The sequence below is a fragment of the Mytilus edulis genome, chromosome 8 (genome assembly GCF_963676685.1).
Source record: "Mytilus edulis chromosome 8, xbMytEdul2.2, whole genome shotgun sequence".
In the NCBI taxonomy this organism is placed as follows: Eukaryota; Metazoa; Mollusca; class Bivalvia; order Mytilida; family Mytilidae; genus Mytilus; species Mytilus edulis.
Genome location: NC_092351.1, coordinates 67,149,130 through 67,170,312, shown reverse-complemented (window position 1 = coordinate 67,170,312; position 21,183 = coordinate 67,149,130). Strand labels below are relative to the sequence as shown.

Here is a 21,183-nt window from a genome sequence, read left to right as displayed (position 1 = left end):
TCAGAAATGAAATCCCTACAACCTTTTGAAACTTGGAATCAAAGAAACTATTAGATCTTCTAAAGTATATATATGTTACAGTTATAAGTGATGTTCCTGCAGGTATTTTCAAGAGAAACTCCACTATAAGGCATCACATTTATTATTATGTTGAATAGAAAACCACTGAATTGTATGCTTCTGACTTGGGACATGCACATACAAAAAATGATGGGTTCAACATTTTTGTTGGTTCAAATCTCCACCTTCCCTAACCTGGGACAGTGGTGAAAATCTAATTTTATGAACAAACATTAAACCTGAGTTGGTAAAGGCTTAACACATCAGATTAAACCATAACACACAAAAACAACTAACAAAAAGGACTTCAGAAAGTTTCTATCTGAAATTACTCACAGGTAGGGACGACATCAAAAGTTCAATGTAGGATAAAAAAAACTTCATTCACATAGTTTTTTCGCTGACCCCCCTACCCCCCTTCTTAACTTAATTTGGGAAAAGTTGATTTACCTATAAGGATATATGTAAAATCGATTTTAGATTAACAAAACTTGCAGCAATGTTGACCCCCCTGGATAGATACAATCATTTTCATTATGTTGCGTAGTTTCAGATATTTTCCAGAAATAATAGTGTGATTGATCACTTTATGAAGCCAGATACAGTTTAAAACATTTTATTTCCCACTATAAGTGACACGTTTGACACTGGAAAACTGAGTTCAACCCTCAATTGTAATTTTTGAAGTGCTTGTACCTAGTCAGTTCCAAAAAATAGCGTTCATGAATTAAAAAAGAACAACACTTTACAGTTGGTTGAATGTTTCAGCCTGTACATTAATGCTAAAGAAATGTTCTTATGTATTTTCAGTGTAAAGAATTTATATCAGCAGGGGCATTCAAGGGAAATAACCCAGCAGAAGTTGTACAGGCTTGTGACATGACGTTTGCCTGTGTATCAGATTCTACAGCAGTTAAAGATGTGTGTATTAAATAATTATATAATAGCACCTTTATACATAAATCTCATTCTCTCAACACATATCAATAGATTTTTGTTTTGTAGAAGGATAAGTTTAGGCTTGAGTTTCAATGTACAAGTAGAACATATAATTTGGAAAATAATCATATTGATAAATTGAATTTATTTCAGTAAAACTGCAGATTTTGTATTAATTTGAAGCAAGAACATGTTTGAAATGAAGCTTGACTATGAATTGTTGATTAGTACCACACTAAATCAATTAGATTTTAATATCAGTGAAAATATTCAGTTGAAAGTCTGTATTGTGGATCAAATTTTAGAGTAAAAATAAACAAGTTATTTCACATGTGAGCTTTCTGTAAATTCAAAATGATTAAAAAAAACAGCTTGCAATTATTTCTGAATTGACAGTACTAGAATGTAATACAATGGTAAATTTTCTATAAATCAATAGCATGTATATAATAATAGGTGTTAATGTACAGGTGAGAACAAATGCTTGTTTGTCTTGACAGGTTATATATACATATATATATATTGATTGATCAGACTAACATTGTTTGATCAATGCACTAAAATAACATCTCCAATCAGTAGACACTAATAAAACCATTCAGATAGTCAAATTAGTCTTATATACAATACTGTAAATTTAGAAATTATTGCCAAAAATGCAACAGTGTTGTGAACACAATATTTTAAATTCACGTAAAATTTGATATATGAATAAAACAGAATTTTTCTCAAATTGTAATTATTAAAATCGCATGAATAAATGTACTAGTAATTTCTGAATTTACAGTAATTAACAGAATTTAAAAAAAAATCTGTTGTATTTTATCTGCTAATAAATAAAAGGGTATGTAGGTTTGCTAAGCACTCTAAAATACAAATGAGACAGAAAAAAATATATGTTAAAGGGTTTTCTTCCTAGAAATTGTATGGTCATGAGGACAGACTTTTTTTAAGCCCCAATCTCATCTGTTATTGAAAACTAGTGTTGTATTCACCTATTGCAGTTCATTCAAAATAATTGACCCAATTGCTATTTGTTTTATCAAATCTAACTGTTTAACTGCTATGGAGATCTGACTAACTGCTGTAGAAAACTGGTCCAGTCGACAAAGTGCCATGTGGTAAAATAAGTATAAAAATAAGGAGATGTGGTGTGATTTCCAATGAGACAACTCACCACCAAAGTTCAAATGAAGTGGATGTAAGCAATTAAAGACAACTGTACCGACTTCAACAATGAGAAAAACCCATACTTTAAAGTCGGCAGACTTGAATAATATATGAATATAAAAAAGAAGGTGTGGTATGATTGCCAATGAGACAACTATCCACAAAAGACCAAAATGAAACAGACATTAACAACTATAGGTCACTGTACGGCCTTCAACAATGAGCAAAGCCCATACCGCATAGTCAGCTTTAAAAGGCCCCGATAAGACAATTTTAAACAATTCAAACGAGAAAACTAACGGCCTTATTTATGTAAAAAAATGAATGAAAAACAAATATGTAACACATAAACAAACGAAAACCACTGAATTACAGGAGCATACTTACATATAAAAACATAATGTATTTCATTTTATATAAATCTTTTACTCTTTTTAGCTAGGTGTTATATAATTTTGATTTATTTTCTAGTTAGTATTTGGTAATTTTGGTGTATTACAAGGAATAACCAAGGGAAAATGTTACATTGAAATGTCAACGATAGACGAAGACACAATGCAAGATGTTGCTGAAGTGAGTGACAAATAAAATGTTTATACAATAAAATGATAAATATAATATGGTTATAGCAAGTGTTGGGTAAGAGTAAAAAGAAGTTTACAACTTAAAGTCGTAACAAACCTCAAATTAAAAAAAATAATGCATATGTTTTTTTTATAACTCAATGGATAGTTTTCATTATAAAAGTTATGTACATATACCTTTTTCTGAAGAAAATTCTTTAATTTGTTCATATTTAGAAGAAGTTTACTTTATTTTAATTGCTTCCGTCCAGGAAGCAATTCAACAACATATTTTCCGTATGCAAAGTGACCTCAGTGTGACAGTCTCATAAAAACCGGTGATTGCAATACGCATGGATATCTTTAAAATAAACTATTATCTGATGGTACATGTTAAACACGTGCTCAATATCCATGCTTTTTTGTTGATTATTGACAAACAGGTGACAATTGTTAAACATCAGCTTTAAAACATGAACTTTAATTACCTGCCATATTTTCACAACTCTGACCTAATGGAAAAAAAATTTATGATAATACAAAATTTATGCCAAAATAAACAATAAAATCGTGCACAGAAGACTAAGTTTATGATGTTAGAATTGGAATAACATTATTTTTCACCGGTCACTCGTTTCATTTGACTTTAATTGACTCCACTGAGAAACAAATTGGCAAAAATTTTAGACAATTTTGAAACTTTAGAAAATTCTCTACTCGGTAGTGATGTTTAAAATCAAGATTCAGTTAGTTGTAGTCATGAAATCACAGAAATAATTCTCACATTGTTATGCATCTATCACCAATCACACTAATAAATGGACACAACAATTGTTGAATCACCTAAAACCAATGCGTTATGAAATCTTTGAAAATTGGAGTTATCTTTCTTTGTCCAAAATAGAAGTTGAATCATCTTAAATCAATGCTATATACAATATACAATGCAATATCCACTTTACTACCAACTGATAAATTAAAGCAGTCTTTACCATTCAGTGATTACAAGCACTTTGATTACCATTCTAGGGTAATGCCCCTTTACAAATGGAAAAATTGAAGAATTTTTTAGTTTCTGTTCTCTTAACTTAAGTTTGTCTCAACTAAATTAAATGAAATGTGTATATAATGCTTATTACCTCTAAAACTCAGTTTAAGTTCAATTTTTGGCAGCTTCACTTTTACAGTTCTTGAGTTATGTCTGTCCTTTTATAACGCTATATATGCTAGTGGGGGCATCATCGGTGTCCCTTTGGACACATTCCCCATTTATTTTTTAGCTCACCTGGCCCAAAGGGCCAAGTGAGCTTTTCCCATCACTTTGCGTCCGTCGTCGTCGTCAGTCGTCCGTCGTCGTCGTCCGTCGTCGTTAACTTTTACAAAAATCTTCTCCTCTGAAACTACTGGGCCAAATTAAACCAAACTTGGCCACAATATTATTGGGGTATCTAGTTTAAAAAATGTGTGGCGTGACCCGGCCAACCAACAAGGATGGCCACCATGGCTAAAAATAGAACATAGGGGTAAAATGGGGTTTTTGGCTTATAACTCAAAAACCAAAGCATTTAGAGCAAATCTGACAGAGGTAAAGTTGTTCATCAGGGTAAGATCTATCTGCCCTGAAATTTTCAGATGAAACGAACAACCCGTTGTTGGGTTGCTGCCCCTGAATTGATAATTTTAAGGAAATTTTGCTGTTTTTGGTTATTATCTTGAATATTATTATAGATAGAGATAAACTGTAAACAGCAATAATGTTCAGCAAAGTAAGATTCACAAATAAGTCAACGTGACCGAAATGGTCAGTTGACCCCTTTAGGAGTTATTGCCCTTTTAGTCCATTTTTAACCATTTTTCGTAAATCTTAGTTATCTTTTACAAAAATCTTCTCCTCTGAAACTATTGGGACAAATTAATCCAAACTTGGCCACAATCATGTTGGGGGTATCTTTTAAAAAAAAATATGTCCGGTGACCCGGCCAACCAACCAAGATGGCCGCCATGGCTAAAAATAGAACATAGGGGTAAAATGCAGTTTTTGGCTTATAACTCAAAAACCAAAGCATTAAGAGCAAATCTGACAGAGGTAAAGTTGTTCATCAGGGTAAGATCTATCTGCCCTGAAATTTTCAGATGAATCGGACAACCCGTTGTTGGGTTGCTGCCCCTAAATTGGTAATTTTAAGGAAATTTTACTGTTTTTGGTTATTATCTTGAATATTATTATAGATAGAGATAAACTGTAAACAGCAATAATGTTCAGCAGAGTAAGATTTACAAATAAGTCAAATGACCGAAATGGTCAGTTGACCCCTTTAGGAGTTATTGCCCTTTATAGTCAATTTTTAACCATTTTTCGTAAATTTTAGTATTCTTTTTCAAAAATCTTCTCCTCTGAAACTACTAGGTCAAATTAATCCAAACTTGGCCACAATCATTATTGGGGTATCTAGTTTAAAAATTGTGTCCGGTGACCTGCCAAACCAACCAAGATGGCCGCCATGGCAAAAAATAGAACATAGGGGTAAAATGCAGTTTTTGGCTTATAACTCAAAAACCAAAGCATTTAGAGCAAATCCAACAGGTAGTAAAATTGTTGATTAGATCAAGATCTTTCCGCCCTGAAATTTTCTGATGAATCGGACAACCTGTTGTTGGGTTGCTGCCCCTAAATTGGTAATTTTAAGGAAATTTTACTGTTTTTGGTTATCTTGAATATTATTATAGATAAAGAGATAAACTGTAAACAGCAATAATGTTCAGCAAAGTAAGATCTACAAATAAGTCAACATGACCAAAATTGTCAGTTTACCCCTTAAGGAGTTATTGCCCTTTGTAGTAATTTTTTAACAATTTTCATAAATTTTTGTAAATTTTTACAATATATTTTCCACTGTAATTACTGGGCCAAGTTCATTATAGATATAGATTATTGACGCAAGAAGAATGTCCAGTAAAGTAAGATCTACAAACACATCATGATCACCAAAACACAATTTTGTCATGAATTTATCTGTGTCCATTGTTAAATATGCACATAGACCAAGGTGAGCGACACAGGCTCTTGAGAGCCTCTAGTTTTTTCTGAAATGGATTTTATTTGAAATACCTTTTCAGGGTTTCCCCTGGGTCAATTATTTTTTTCGCCACCTCTTTCGCCAAAACAATATATTTTTCGCCACTTTATTATTTTTTTCGCCAAATAACATAAATATATTGTTCGTTTAAAATTTATCTTTTTTTTTCTACCCACACCCACTAAATGAGGGTGCCACTATACTTTTTATAATAAAAAAGATATAAGTCCTGGAATATAACAAAATTAATGGACATGTTTTTGATCATATAATACCAGTATAGTTCGTAGGGAAAGTTTCTTTAAAAGAAAAATACTGATGTGCCCTTTTGTACTAAGAAACTAAGAAGTGGTTTTTACAACAAAACAAAAGCTTTCATCACATGAAATTGATCCTTCGAGGTGTTGTTCCCAACCTTTTGGATATATTTCTTCATAACGAAAGTTTTCTTTTCTTGATCATCGTAAATGAATAAGTTGAGACGTACAACTATGCTTGAAACACGTGTGTCTCTCAAACGACTTTAAAGTAGTCTCCCTAATCAATAACCTATATTTAAGTCAAAGGACAATTAAAGTTTTAAATCGGAGATTTTTCTTGCTTTTGAACATTTTTCGTCACAACAGCTTTCTTTTCTAAATTATCTTTAAAAGGAGAGGAGACGTCAAAAGTTTGCTTCAAACACGTGCGTCGCAAAGTGGTTAATAAATTCTGTATGTGACATTTAGCGGAAGCCATTTAATCATATCATTTTGTCAAACAATTCAATCAACACCTTTATTAATTAGTCCTTTGTTGTCGATAGTTATAAAATGCAATCAGCTGATTATTGATTTTCTGTTCAAATCTTAATGAGGTCACGGTGAATTCCGAGTATTGTCTGATCGGGTAAAGTCCGAGAAACTTGAAAAAAGTAAATAAACAAGATGGAGGAAAATAAATCGTTATATATATTTCTTTCGCCAAATTCTTTCGCAAATGACGAATTTTTATCGCCACAATTATTATTTTTTCGCAAATTGCGAAAATGGCGACCGCCAGCGGAAACCCTGCCTTTTTTTTTTACCCAATTTAACATAATATAAAGATAGTGAGACTTGTCTTTTATTTTACTTCAGTTTTGTATTTTTACTTTACGACTATCATGGAATTACAGAAAATATTATTTCTGTCTGTTAATGATACTGGTCAGTATCTATAAAATCACTTTTAATGTTATAAATAAGAATTTAGTTCTAATAAAAGTGATTAGAAAACACATGAATGTTAATGAAGTTTTTGTTTAATAACATTTAACATGCATATTTATTACAGGCTATAAATGCCAGAGGAGGAGTATTTCTAGAAGCCCCCGTGGTAGGGAGTAGAGTACCAGCATTAGAAGGACAGTTAATCATCCTGGCTTCTGGTGACAGAAAGTTATTTGATGATTGTTACACATGTTTTGAAGCAATAGCAAAGAAATTCTTATTTTTAGGTAGGTATGCAGTTATTAACTGTTCTGTTTAATGAAGTTGGTCTTAACCCATTTGCCGATGAGTCCCGGTTTACCGGGATTCACGCTTCAGACAGCTGACGATGAGTCTTGTTTTACCGGGATCGGAATACCTCTTTTATATTTCCCGCTCAAAACAGTGCAAACATGAGTTAACTTTCTTTGATGAATACCCGGATGAAAGTATAAACATGGCGCTTCCGTTTGTTGAAAACCGTGTCAAAATCAGAGGAAATTTACGGAATTTACGAGAATTTGAAATGAGGCAACATTTTTTTTTAAAGAATATGGAAGAATTGAAGCCAAACTAGTAATTTTTTTTACCAAAAATGTTGTTTATGTACAAAACACTTGGAATGGACATCGTTCAGTGTGAGGAATTTTGCCATTTTGGGTTAAAAATTATGATTTGGGGTCAAAGAGCAGAATTTTGAGAATTTCACCTAGAAAATTTGAAAATTTGAATATTTATGAAGAAAAAATTATCAAAACATGAACAAAACTGTGAACATAGTGTTAGTGAATGAAATTAATACACAAATAACTACAAACAAGTTTTTATTGACATTTATTATGAAGATCTTCCACTTAAGTGATAGTAGCCAGGGAAGCCATCGTCTCAGAGTAGCTTCAGTCTGGGCAGCAATCGTTGAAAGGGTCAACGATGGTCTTTAGTTAAATTTATAAACCTGAAGCCTTAAAACTATAATTTATAAAAAAGGATAAAAGGAAATAACCAAAGTTTATTGACAGTGCCAATGAGACAACTCTCCATCCAAGTCACAATTTATAAAAGTAAACCATTATAGGTAAAGGTACGGTCTTTAACACGGAGCCTAGGCTCACACTGAACTATAAGCTATAAGGGCCCCAAAAATTACTAGTGTAAAACCATTCCAACTGGAAAACCAACAGTCTAGTCTATATAAAAAAAGAGTAACAAGAATTACTTGTGAACCACAAAAAGACACAACAACCACTGAACATCAGATTCATGAATACATGATTTAATCTTTATTTTGAAACTATGTTGCCTTTGTTTGTATCATTTTTGATATCTTTATATATCTGTTCCAACTAAAGATTTTAAATATGCATAATGCATTTGCTGTTTTCTATTTTTGCTTGCCTCAAAATAAAAATTAAAAAACTATAGGAGGTATGAGTTTTAATAAGACTGCAAAAATTAAAAAAAATTTGGTCGTATATTGGTATGACGTTGGCGTCGTCGTCCAAAGACATTTGGTTTTCACAATATAACTTTAGTATAAGTAAATAGAAAACTATGAAATTTAAACACAAGGTTTATGACCACAAAAGGAAGGTTGGGATTGATTTTGGGAGTTTTGGTCCCAACAGTTTAGGAATTAGGGGCCCAAATAAGCATTTTTCTTGGCTTTTGCACAATAACTTTAGAATAAGTAAATAGAATATGAAATTTTATCACAAGGTTTATGACCACAAAAGAAAGGTTGGGTTTGATATTGGGAGTGTTGGACCCAACAGTTTAGGAATTAGGGGTAAAAAAAAGGGCCCAAATAAGCATTTTTCTTGGTTTTTGCTCAATAACTTAAGTATAAGTAAATAGAAATCTATGAAATTTAAACACAAGGTTTATGACCACAAAAGGAAGGTTGGGATTGATTTTGGGAGTTTTGGTCCAAACAGTTTAGGAATTAGGGGCCCAAATAAGCATTTTTCTTGGTTTTTGCACAATAACTTTAGAATAAGTAAAAAGAAATCTATGAAATTTTAACACTAGGTTTATGACCACAAAAGTAAGGTTGGGTTTGATATTGGGAGTTTTGGTCCTAACAGTTTAGGAATTAGAGGCCAAAAAAAGGGCCCAAATAAGCATTTTATCTTGGTTTTTGCACAATAACTTTAGTATAAGTAAACAGAAATCTATTAAATTTAAACACAAGGTTTATGACCACAAAAGGAAGGTTGGGATTGATTTTGGGAGTTTTGGTCAACAGTTAAGGAATTAGGGGCCAAAAGAGTTCAAAATTAAACTTTGTTTAATTTCATCAAACATTGAATTATTGGGGTTCTTTGATATGCCAAATCTAACCTTGTATTTAGATTCTTAATTTTTGGTCCTGTTTTCAAATTAGTCTACATTAAGGTCCAAAAGGTCCAAAATTAAACTTAATTTGATTTTAACAAAAATTGAATTGTTGGGGTTCTTGATATGGTGAATCTAAACATGTTCATAGATTTTTGATTATGGGCCTAGTTTCCTAGTTGGTCCAAATTGGGGTCCAAAATTAAACTTTTGTTTGATTTCAACAAAAAATTGAATATATATGAGGTTTTTCAATATGCTGAATCTAACCATGTACTTAGATTTTTAATATTTGGGCCCGGTTATCAAATTGGTCTACATTGAGGTCTAAAGGGTCCAAAATTGAACATTATTTGATTTCATCAAAAATTGAATTCTTGGGGTTCTTTGATATGCTGAATCTAACCATGTATTTAGATTTTGGATATTGGACCATAATAGGTAAATGTCCAATTTTAAAATTTTAAGTTTTTAAGTTTAAGTTCTTAGACCACATTCATTCTGTGTCAGAAACCTATGTTGTGTCAACTATTTAATCACAATCCAAATTCAGAGCTGTATCAAGCTTGAATGTTGTGTCCATACTTGCCCTAACTGTTCAGGGTTTGACCTCTGCGGTCGTATAAAGCTATGACCTGTGGAGCATCTGGTTTAATGATTAGAATGACTTTTTCAAAAACAAGAATACAAAAAAATCATTGTTGCAGCAGAAGCAAATTTTGTTTCCCAGACACTAGATCTAATGTATAAGAAATATCAAGAAATAGTTAAGGATTATGTACCCTTGTATTGATTCAATGCTAAACATATATGGAAATTTTATTGAAATTCCACAGCCTTTATCCTTTTTTCTCTCTCATATTTGGCAATTTGATGACTGGTAGATATAGGATTATTGCATGCAGTGCTATCATTGATTTCCCTAAAAATAGTTTATTAATGTAGTTATTGGTTAAAACAAATTTAAATATGGACCAAATCAAGTACACCTTTTAGGGTGCACTCGACTTTAGTGACTCAGCACGAGGTGTTTTGGAATTTACAGGTTGTTTAGAACTTTTTGTAAAAAATAAACACTAGCAAATTATAGAAAAGCAAGTGAGTAATCTATGTTTCAATTTTTATAACAAACATCTCTGTATAATAGGCTGTGGATTTTCTATAAAAATCTTGGTTTATTTGCCACCAAGTCCACTTTTTCTATTATATTCAATGAAATTGTAAATAATATGCTTTGCATCAAGTTTCCCCTCGGTATATGTACAAAATGACCTATCTCTTTTATTCATTATATCTGTAGTTTTGATACTATTGAAGTTTGAAAAGTTCGTACAAAAATAGCTACAAAAGGGGTCATAAACCTCAATTCTAATCAATGATTATGAACAGGTAATTTCATTAAACATTACCTCAATATTGTGGAATTCGATTTGAGTTCTGATACCATTGTATTTTCATGATGGCAGATGAAATCATTAATAATTTGTTCATGACGTTGTCCCATACAATGACAATTCATGTACATTTAATTTAGAAATTGTAGAAAGATGTTTTTTTAATTGAATATTGTATCATTATGAAGGTCCAGAAATTGGTGGTGCTACTCGAATGAAGTTAATAGTAAATATGATAATGGGAACAACAATGGCCAGTCTAGCTGAGGGTATGGCTATGGCAGAGAAAGTTGGCTTAGATCAGGAAGATGTGGCAGAGGTTCTCTCCCTTGGTTCCCTTTCCTGTCCTACAGTTATACATAAAAGTCAAGGTAAATAACCTAATTAAAGGTTTCAATATATATATTGTAATTTGGAAATTATTTTGAGTAATTTACTACTGCAAATTATGTGACTGTGAGAGTATCGCAATAATTATACCCCCGCCGCTTTGAAAAAAGGGGGGGGATACTGTTTTACCTCTGTTTGTCTGTCCGTCCCATGAATATTTTCGTCGCATTTTTTTTAGGAACTTCAATGCCAGGATTTCTGAAATTTGGTTTCAGGGTTTATATAAGTCAGCTATACTGTGTGATGCATTTTCAGATTCATCACTCGACAACTTCCTGTTTACCGAACACTTGTATAATTTTACACATGATGGCCAAGTTGAAAATTTTAGTTGCATTTTCAGATTCATCACTCGACAACTTCCTGTTTACCAAACACTTGTATAATTTTACACATGATGGCCAAGTTGAAAATTTTAGTCGCATTTTCCTCAGGAACTACATATATAAGTCAGCGATACCTTGTGATGCATTTTCAGATTCATCATACCCCGGCTGCTTTGAAATCACAAAAAAAGTATAAAAATATTATATAGTTAACTGAGTTAACTGTGAATTTAAATGTTGTTCATGGTGTACCAACAATTGTGGATATCATGGTTCAATCCTAACATAAAACTCAGTACCCGAAACTACCCATGGAAATACTTATTTCTTGCATATTACAGTGGCGGATCCAGAAATTTTCATAAGTGGGGGCCCACTGACTGACCTAAGAGGGGGCCCGCTCTACTCACGCCTCAGTGGTTCCCTATATAAGCAACCAAATTTTTTCCCAAAAAGGGGGGGGGGGGGGGGGGGGGTCCGCCTCTGTATTAGAATATCTTTATGTTGATTGTTGTTAACACTACCTTTTTGTCAAGCCTTCGACTTTAGTCGAAAAAGCAAGACTAAGCGATCCTACATTCTGTCGTCGTCGTCGTCCACAAATATTCACTCTGTGGTTAAAGTTTTTGAAATTTTAATAACTTTCTTAAACTATACTGCATTTCTACCAAACTTGGACAGAAGCTTGTTTATGATCATAAGATAGTATCCAGATGTAAATTTTGTAAAAATAAAATTCCATTTTTTCTGTATTTTACTTATAAATGAACTTAGTTTTTCTGCGGGGAAACATTACATTTACTCTGTGGTTAAAAGTTTTTAAAATTTTAATAACTTTCTTAAACTATCCTGGGTTTGTACCAAACTTGGACAGAAGCTTGTTTATGATCATAAAATAGTATCCGAAAGTAAATTTTGTAAAAAAATAAATCTGTTTTTTCCGTATTTTACTTTTAAATGGACTTAGTTTTTCTGCGGGGAAACATTACATTTACTCTGTGGTTAAAAGTTTTTAAAATTTTAATAACTTTCTTAAACTATCCTGGGTTTGTACCAAACTTGGACAGAAGCTTATTTATGATCATAAGATAGTATCCAGAAGTAAATTTTGTAAAAAGATAACTCCATTTTTTTTCTGTATTTTACTTTTAAATGGACTTAGATTTTCTTCCAGTTAACATTACATACAGTCTGCAGTTAAAGTTTTCAAAACATTTATTAGATTCATTAACTATCCTAAATTTTTACCAAACTTGGACAGAAGCTTCTTACAATCATAAGATTGTATCAAAGGAATATTTTTATTGATTTTTTCCTCATTTTTAGCTCACCTGGCCCGAAGGGCCAAGTGAGCTTTTCTCATCACTTTGCGTCCGGCGTCTGTCGTCGTCCGTCGTCGTCGTCCGTCGTCGTCCTGCGTTAACTTTTACAAAAATCTTCTCCTCTGAAACTACCAGGCCAAATTAAACCAAACTTGGCCACAATCATCATTAGGGTATCTAGTTTAAAAATTGTGTCCGTTGACCCGGTCAACCAACCAAGATGGCCGCCATGGCTAAAAATAGAACATAGGGGTAAAATGCAGTTTTTGGCTTATAACTCAAAAACCAAAGCATTTAGAGCAATTCTGACATGGGGTAAAATTTTATCAGGTCAAGATCTATCTGCCCTGAAAATTTCAGATGAATCGAACAACCTGTTGTTGGGTTGCTACCCCTAAATTGGTAATTTTAAGGAAATTTTGCTGTTTTTGGTTATTATCTTGAAAAATATTATAGATAGAGATAAACTGTAAACAGCAATAATGTTCAGCAAAATAAGATTTACAAATAAGTCAACATTACCGAAATGGTCAAATGACCCCTTTAGGAGTTATTGCCCTTTATAGTCAATTTTTAACCATTTTTCGTAAATCTTAGTTATCTTTTACAAAAATCTTCTCCTCTGAAACTACTGCGACATATTAAACTAAACTTGGCCACAATCATCATTGGGGTATCTAGTTTAAAAATTGTGTCTATTGACCTGGTCAACCTACCAAGATGGCTGCCATGGCTAAAAATAGAACATGGGATAAAATGCAGTTTTTGGCTTATAACTCAAAAACAAAAGCATTAAGAGGAAAACTGGCATGGGTTAAATTGTTTATCAGGTCAAGATCTATCTGCCCTGAAAATTTCAGATGAATCGAACAACCTGTTGTTGGGTTGCTACCCCTAAATTGGTAATTTTAAGGAAATTTTGCTGTTTTTGGTTATTATCTTGAAAAATATTATAGATAGAGATAAACTGTAAACAGCAATAATGTTCAGCAAAATAAGATTTACAAATAAGTCAACATTACCGAAATGGTCAAATGACCCCTTTAGGAGTTATTGCCCTTTATAGTCAATTTTTAACCATTTTTCGTAAATCTTAGTTATCTTTTACAAAAATCTTCTCCTCTGAAACTACTGCGACATATTAAACTAAACTTGGCCACAATCATCATTGGGGTATCTAGTTTAAAAATTGTGTCTATTGACCTGGTCAACCTACCAAGATGGCTGCCATGGCTAAAAATAGAACATGGGATAAAATGCAGTTTTTGGCTTATAACTCAAAAACAAAAGCATTAAGAGGAAAACTGGCATGGGTTAAATTGTTTATCAGGTCAAGATCTATCTGCCCTGAAAATTTCAGACGAATCGATAGTCAATTTTTAACAATTTTCATAAAATTTGTAAATTTTTACTAACACTTTTAACTGAAACTACTGGGCCAATCATTATAGATGGGGATATATGTACGCAGCAAGAATGTTCAGTAAAGTTAGATCTACAAACATATCACCATCACCAAAACACAATTTTGTCACGAATCCATCTGTGTCCTTTGTTGAATATTCACATATACAAATGTACCAAGGTGAGCGACACAGGCTCTTTAGAGCCTCTAGTTGTTGAGCCTGCGATTTACAGTAAAAGTAGGCGAGACACTGGGTTCCGCGGAACCCTTACAAATTTTATTTAAATAAACAGATTATCAATGGTATAACAAACTAAAGAAAGTTTTGATGATATGATAGCGTTTCACTACAATGGATAACCTATAAAACACAAAATGACAAATATAAAACTTCATCAATATATAATGTTTTTACAAACCACAAAATTGAAACTCATGATGAAAATTACATCCCAAGTTTAAAAGGGAAACAAATGTGAATAAAACACTGATTATTTACAAAATCTGTTAATCACTATTGATATTAACCTAAGTTAACTCTTACTATTGTATTATTTTTCAGCTATTTTAAATCAAAAGTATGATCCTCATTTTCCATTGATGCATCAGCAGAAAGATTTACGTTTAGCACTGTTACTGGGAGACAAAGTAGAACAACCATTATATGTAGCATCAGCAGCAAATGAAGTAAGTACCAGTCTGGAAATATTCATCTGAAGATATCCTGCACAATGATATTATTTTATTTTATGTCTAGTTCTTGGTGGGAAGAGATCGACAAATATGATGCTTACTTATAGCATAGCCTTTACAGATATTGGTTGGCAGCAAAAGGGAAAGAACTATATTTTGGAATATTTTGTTACCAGTCCCAGACAAATTCTTGAATGTCATGCGTTCTCTGCAATGTTTTTTAAGTCAATGAGAATGTATCAAAACACTTTTCTGAATTAAGTTTGGCTTTTAAAGTTTGTTTATCAAAATGGCTTGTTTTTACTAGAAACATAAAAAATATCTCCATTTTTGTCCACACAATAACTTTCTAAAACATAAGCTTAAATATCGAGGGTAATACATTTTCCTTCTTTCAAACGGATGATTTTCCTAAGAGATGAATGTCAAGAGGTACCTCACGTCTTTGACATACTGAATTTACATTTAATATATACAAGTCTATACTGAAGATATTGTATTTATTTTCTTTCTCTTTTTACAGTTATATAAAAAGGCAAGACGATTAGGGTATGCTGAAAGTGACATTGCAGCAGTGTATAGAGCCGCCAGTTCATGATCGTCAAAAATATAAGGCTAGGACCAAAATTCTTGTTGTTATGTGATAAGCTGGGATCGAATGAACAGCCGGTAGAGTTGATATGATAATTGACCAATAAAAGCTCGACTTTGCCTGGCTTAGTAGCTTGAGAATGATATGATGTAGGAACAAGCCAGAGGAACCAGTTTATATAACAAGGGAGATAATCAGAACAAGATTGGGGTTGGCATTGTGCAATAGACACATCTACAGAATATCATTCAGTGTTTTGGAAATAGGCAGCAAATCCATGGAAACGGACAAATATTTGATCATTAAATGATAATCCATGTTCTATTTTTATGTCAAAGATATGTGACTACCAATATTTTTATGTTGTTTCTTACTTAATTGTTTTTATAGCATTATCCATTTAATTTTAGTTTTAATGTAACAGATTACACAAGATTTATCACAGAGGATAAAACCAAGAAAATGTTGTTTAACTGTTAAACTGTGTTAAAGAATGGATGAATCTCGAACTATATCTACATCTCTGTTTTAACTTTCGTTATTGAATACCATCAGTATGTGATTTTAGCATAAAAATTAGATACAATTTATTTTACCCCCGAAGCAAATAACTCTATAATATTGCACAGTAATTAGAATGGAATATTCTGTGAAAGTATCACAACAAAAAACATACATTACCAAACCTGTAAACCAACTATTTATAATTTTCATGAGCAATTTATTTTCACAACTGATGTGAGAAGATTTTTTTTTTAAATAGTTGCAAATATGTGAAGCCTTGATCTTTCCTTATGTATAGATATATTAAGAAAATGAGAAGATTGAAAAAATAAATCATCACAAAGTTGCCTAAAAAGAAATTAACTCTAAAGCATGCATTAAAATAGGTTGGGTTATAGTAATTATATATGACTTCCAATCATTTTCTGCAAATAGTCACCGGTTGATGTATCTCAGCAGATTTTTTAACATTATATGGTATTTAAAAACATTGAGAATTATTAATCAGTTAGGCCATATGTTCTCAGTTTGACACGAAAACTTCTTCACTTAAAATAGTGATGATTATTTTCATTACCATATAGACATAATTTGAAACTGGTTTGAATATGATTGTTGTCTAGGAATATTAGTTTAGTTGTTATGTTAGGTACATAGAGTAACTCCCCTTTGTCATTGTAAATAATTTCATTTTATTAATCATTTCATTGAAATTGAAACTGTATTGATTTTTTTTTTATGTCTGATTTATATTTTTGAAAATATGTGCCTCTTTCTCAAATTTTAAATCCATATTAATTAAGCAGGTTGTATGTTATATCAATTTTGATTGATCAATTTCGTTTCATATGTAGGTCAGTAATTTGATATATCTCTGTCTTTCTAACCACATGTCTCTCTCAGATCATCTTTATAATAGTATTAGAATAAAAGTTATGATATCTATTAAACTAAATAATTCTAAGCTTATAGTCGGTGTTTTACAAATTTCATGTGATCATGACTAACAGTAAATCCTGTTAACTTTATGTTACACACATGGTTTCAAATCAGGAACCCTTATATATTAATTTAATCAGGGACTTGTAATGAAATTGTGGGATGATGGATTGTATCAATCTGTCAGAATAATATAGTCTGTGAAATCATATATTTTCTAAAGAATGTGTGTCATGATTTATGATTTATTGTACAGTCAAATTATTATATGTTGATTGTCTTTATGGAGTATAGCAAGTTTGAAATTGTAGAAATTTTGTTTTCCATATTTTAAGGAATGGAGCTTTTAAAATGATTTATTTTTTATCTTTAAATTGTAAGCATGCACTCAGTTAGATTTAGAATTTGCTGTTTTCAAATACTTTGAGCTTTTAAATGTTTAATTTTATTATTTCTTTTGGGGGAAGTGTAGTCATATAGTGCTAAAAAAAATCAACAAGCACAAAATAAAGTGAATTTGGAATTTATGAGGACTTGTAAAAAATACCCATCTTGATTTTTTTTTATTATTTATGTCTGATTGTCAAACTGTAGTTGTCTCCCCTGTATGTACTTAATGAATGCTTATAAAAGCAATCTTTTACAGTATTAGAAATCTGTAAGTGAAATGAAGTGTGGAAGTTATAATTTTTGAGTTCAAGTGTTAAATAATGAATCAGAATTAAGAATGTAATTTGATTGAATATAATAAAAACCTAATTAAAACAGAATGTGACACAAAAGTATGTGAACAAATGTATGTAAAGTTAAAAACTGTGTAATTATTATGATTAGTAATGTATTATGTTGTTTCTTATTTGTCTCTTATTTTACTGAACTCTGTTAGGACTATCACATTAAAATGGATTGAAAGCCCAGGTTTAAGATTTCCAAAATCTCTTGACAACTCAGAAATTTGACATCCTTCAAAGGAATATACAACCATGAATTACTCATGACTGTTTTAAATTCAAATTTACCATCCAACTTTCATTTTATTGGAATAGACCTTAATTACAAAAATAATTTGCACTGCACACAGCTTTTAGACGATGAATGAATATATATATTTAGTTATTGCCAATCTAAGCATTTTGTTTTCTCCGAGATGAGCCTAGGCGCTGTAGAATAAAAAAGAATTTCATTTACACTTTTCTTGAATTTTTCTCCAATAATATAATTTGTTTTATGTAATATGTAAAATGTATAGAAGATGTAGATCATTATTCATTATATTGTGCTCTCATGAAATATCACCGTCAGATGTATAAAGTCATTTCACTGGCATTAGTTTAACATTGCAACTGTAGTCATCATAAAATAATATCTTTTTCATTATTGTATAAAAATCACTAAGATCTTGTTATATTAAATGAAGAAGAAATTTCTAAGTATGTCTTATGTTGGTGTTATTTATTAGTAGAGTAATTAGGCTATGGAAAGAACTATTTCTTAAACAAGTAAACTTCTAATTCTTTGGAGATTTATTTTGAATAGTACTATTATATCAAAGTTACCATGTATTTATCAAAGTGCTGTATAAACACACAACAAAAATGTGCAGTAATTTAAAGAAGAGAAGTTATGTGAAGTAAATCTGAATTCAGTCTCTGACTTACAGTGAATATGAATTGATACAGAATTTTGAATATTTTTTTCACGGTAATCAACACATTTGCCTACTATTGAAAGTTACCTTGTTATTCATGCAAAACAATTATGGGATCTTCAAGAACTAAAAAACCAAATAGTTTTATGATTTCCAATGTGTTTATGATATATAATATTTAACATTAGAAATTGTAAGTTATTTTAAAAAGTGAGCCTTTACAACAACAAAAAACCAACACTTAAATTCCTCCTTTATTGTAAAATTCTGAAATACTTTGTGAAAGACTATTTTTATGTACATTTTCGACCTTTTGAGCTAACATGACCCAAAGGCTCAATGTGAGCTTTTCCCATAAAGAAAAATACCATTATAGTCCATTATCTGTTATTGTTGTCTGTCATTGTTCGTTAACTTTTACAATGATCTACTCCTCTGATACCTCTTAACCAAATTTAACCAAACTTGTCCACAATCATCATTGGAGTATCTTTGGGGAAAAAATGTGTTTGATGATCTGGCCTGCCAACAATCATGACTGTTGGGGCTAAAATAGAACATAGGAGTTAAATGCAAGTTATGTCTTATATCTTGAAAACTGCTATAGATATAGAAAATATACGTGGGCAAGCATGATGATATCTACCTAACGTCTGTTTACATCAAAACTACTCCGAGGAGTTAATACTCTTAAAAAGTAATTAATGATATGATGTCTGCATTGTCGTCCGAATACACATTGGTTTCTGGACAATAACTTAAGTGAATAGATCTTTATCAAAATTTGTTAAAGGTTCAATACCAGAAAAGGAATGTTGGGATTGATTTTGGGGATGATGGTCCCAACCGTTTAGGAATTAGGGGCCCAAAAGGGTCTCAAAACATGCTTTTTTATAGTTTCAGGATAATAACTTAAGTATAAGTATTTCAATTGCTCTGAAATTGTACCACAATATTTAATACCTCAAGCAGAAGGTTGGGATTCATTTAACGGTTATGGGGCCAACGGTTTAGGAAATATGGGCTAAAAACAAGCATTTCTAGTTTCCAGACAATAAATTGAGATTGACTGGGATTGAGTTTGGGGTTAATTGCCCCAAACTTTTTGGAATTAGGGGCCAAAAAGAAGCATTTCTTTAGCTGCCAGACAATAACTTGTGTTTTGTGTATGGATCTTTCTGAAATTGTACTACAAGGTTCCATACTACAAAGGTAAGGCTGGTATTGAGTTTTAGGGGGGTTTCAATAAGTGGGGGGAGGGGTTACAATTTTTTTAAAGGATTCAATTTTTTTTCTTCAGCATTTTTTAAATATTTAATTTTGAAAAGTTTCAAGAAGAAATCCTTAATTGCACACTATTGCGCAATAGATTTGTAAGATCTTTGACCACATTTATTTTGTGTCAGAAACCTATATTTTGTCAAAAATTTGATCACAATCCAAATTCAGACAGTATCAAGCTTGAATATTGTGTCCAAATTTGCCCCAACTGTTCAGGGTTAGACCTCTGTGGTCGTATCAGTCTGCGCTGGCCGAAGCATTTTATTTTTTTATGAATTAGAAAATAGCTTCAATAAATTTGTGGCAATATAATTATTTCCTGCTATGTGTCAAGAAATGATGCTATATCACAATGCATTGTTCTAACATCTAATACATATTCTTCTTTTCGTCAGGTGATGTCTAGAAAATGGTGCCCAATTCTTACCACTTTTTTGCTGTAAAAAAGTGCCAATACATTTAACAGTTATACAAATTTCAGAACTTTTTTTATAAGCCAATTGAAGCATACATACCTTAAAGAGACAAACATTTTGATCAACTTAGGTCTAAATATTTTTAAGTCTTGTTTATGTTAGAAGTAATATTTGAGATATGAGTGACTAATTTTCTTACAACTTTTTCTTTATTTGAATATGACTATGATTATAAAAATCACAATTCTCTTCTTATACACGTTTTTATAAGACCGCAAAAAATCAAAAAAAATTGGTAGTGTATTGGTATCGCGTTGTCGTCGTCGTTGTCAGCGTCGTTCCGAAGATGGATGGTTTCCAGATAATAACTTTAGTATATTTATATAGAAATCAATAAAATTTAACACAATGTTTGTAACTACAAAAGGAAGGTTGGGATTGATTTTGGGGGTTATGGTCCCAACGGTTTAGAAATTAGGGGCCCAAAACAAGCATTTATCTAGTTTCAGGACAATAAGTTGTGAATAAGTATTTCAATTGCTCTGATATTGTACCACAATGTTCATACCATAAAGTAGAAGATTGGGATTTATTTAAAGGGTGATGGGGCAAACAGTCTAGGAATTAAGGGCCAAAAACATGCATTTTTTGTATTTTCGGGTCAATAACTAATGTATAACTGTATGGATCTCTCTGACATTGTACCACAAGGTTCCATATAACGAAAGGAAGGCATTGATTCAGTTTGGGGTAAATATCCCTGAACATTTAGGAATAAGGGGCCAAAAAGAAGCGTTTTTCTAGTTTACAGACAATAACTTAGGTTTAAGTGTATGGATCTCTCTGAAATTATACTGCAAGGTTTCTTACTACAAAGGAAAGGCTGGAATTGATATTTGGG

General features: G+C 31.7%; 1 protein-coding gene across 1 annotated transcript in view; it reads left to right on the top strand.

Annotated features, from left to right (window-relative positions):
• LOC139486831 (uncharacterized) overlaps positions 1-18,372 on the top strand; it is a 45,095-nt gene extending 26,723 nt beyond the window's left edge. The window contains exons 10-15 of the mRNA XM_071271836.1: positions 871-981; positions 2,641-2,742; positions 7,124-7,286; positions 10,955-11,137; positions 14,772-14,896; positions 15,426-18,372. Coding sequence (XP_071127937.1) covers positions 871-981; positions 2,641-2,742; positions 7,124-7,286; positions 10,955-11,137; positions 14,772-14,896; positions 15,426-15,500 — 759 coding nt within the window. The 3' untranslated portion in view covers positions 15,501-18,372. The remainder of the gene's footprint in view (positions 1-870; positions 982-2,640; positions 2,743-7,123; positions 7,287-10,954; positions 11,138-14,771; positions 14,897-15,425) is intronic.
• The last annotated feature ends 2,811 nt before the right edge of the window (positions 18,373-21,183 follow it).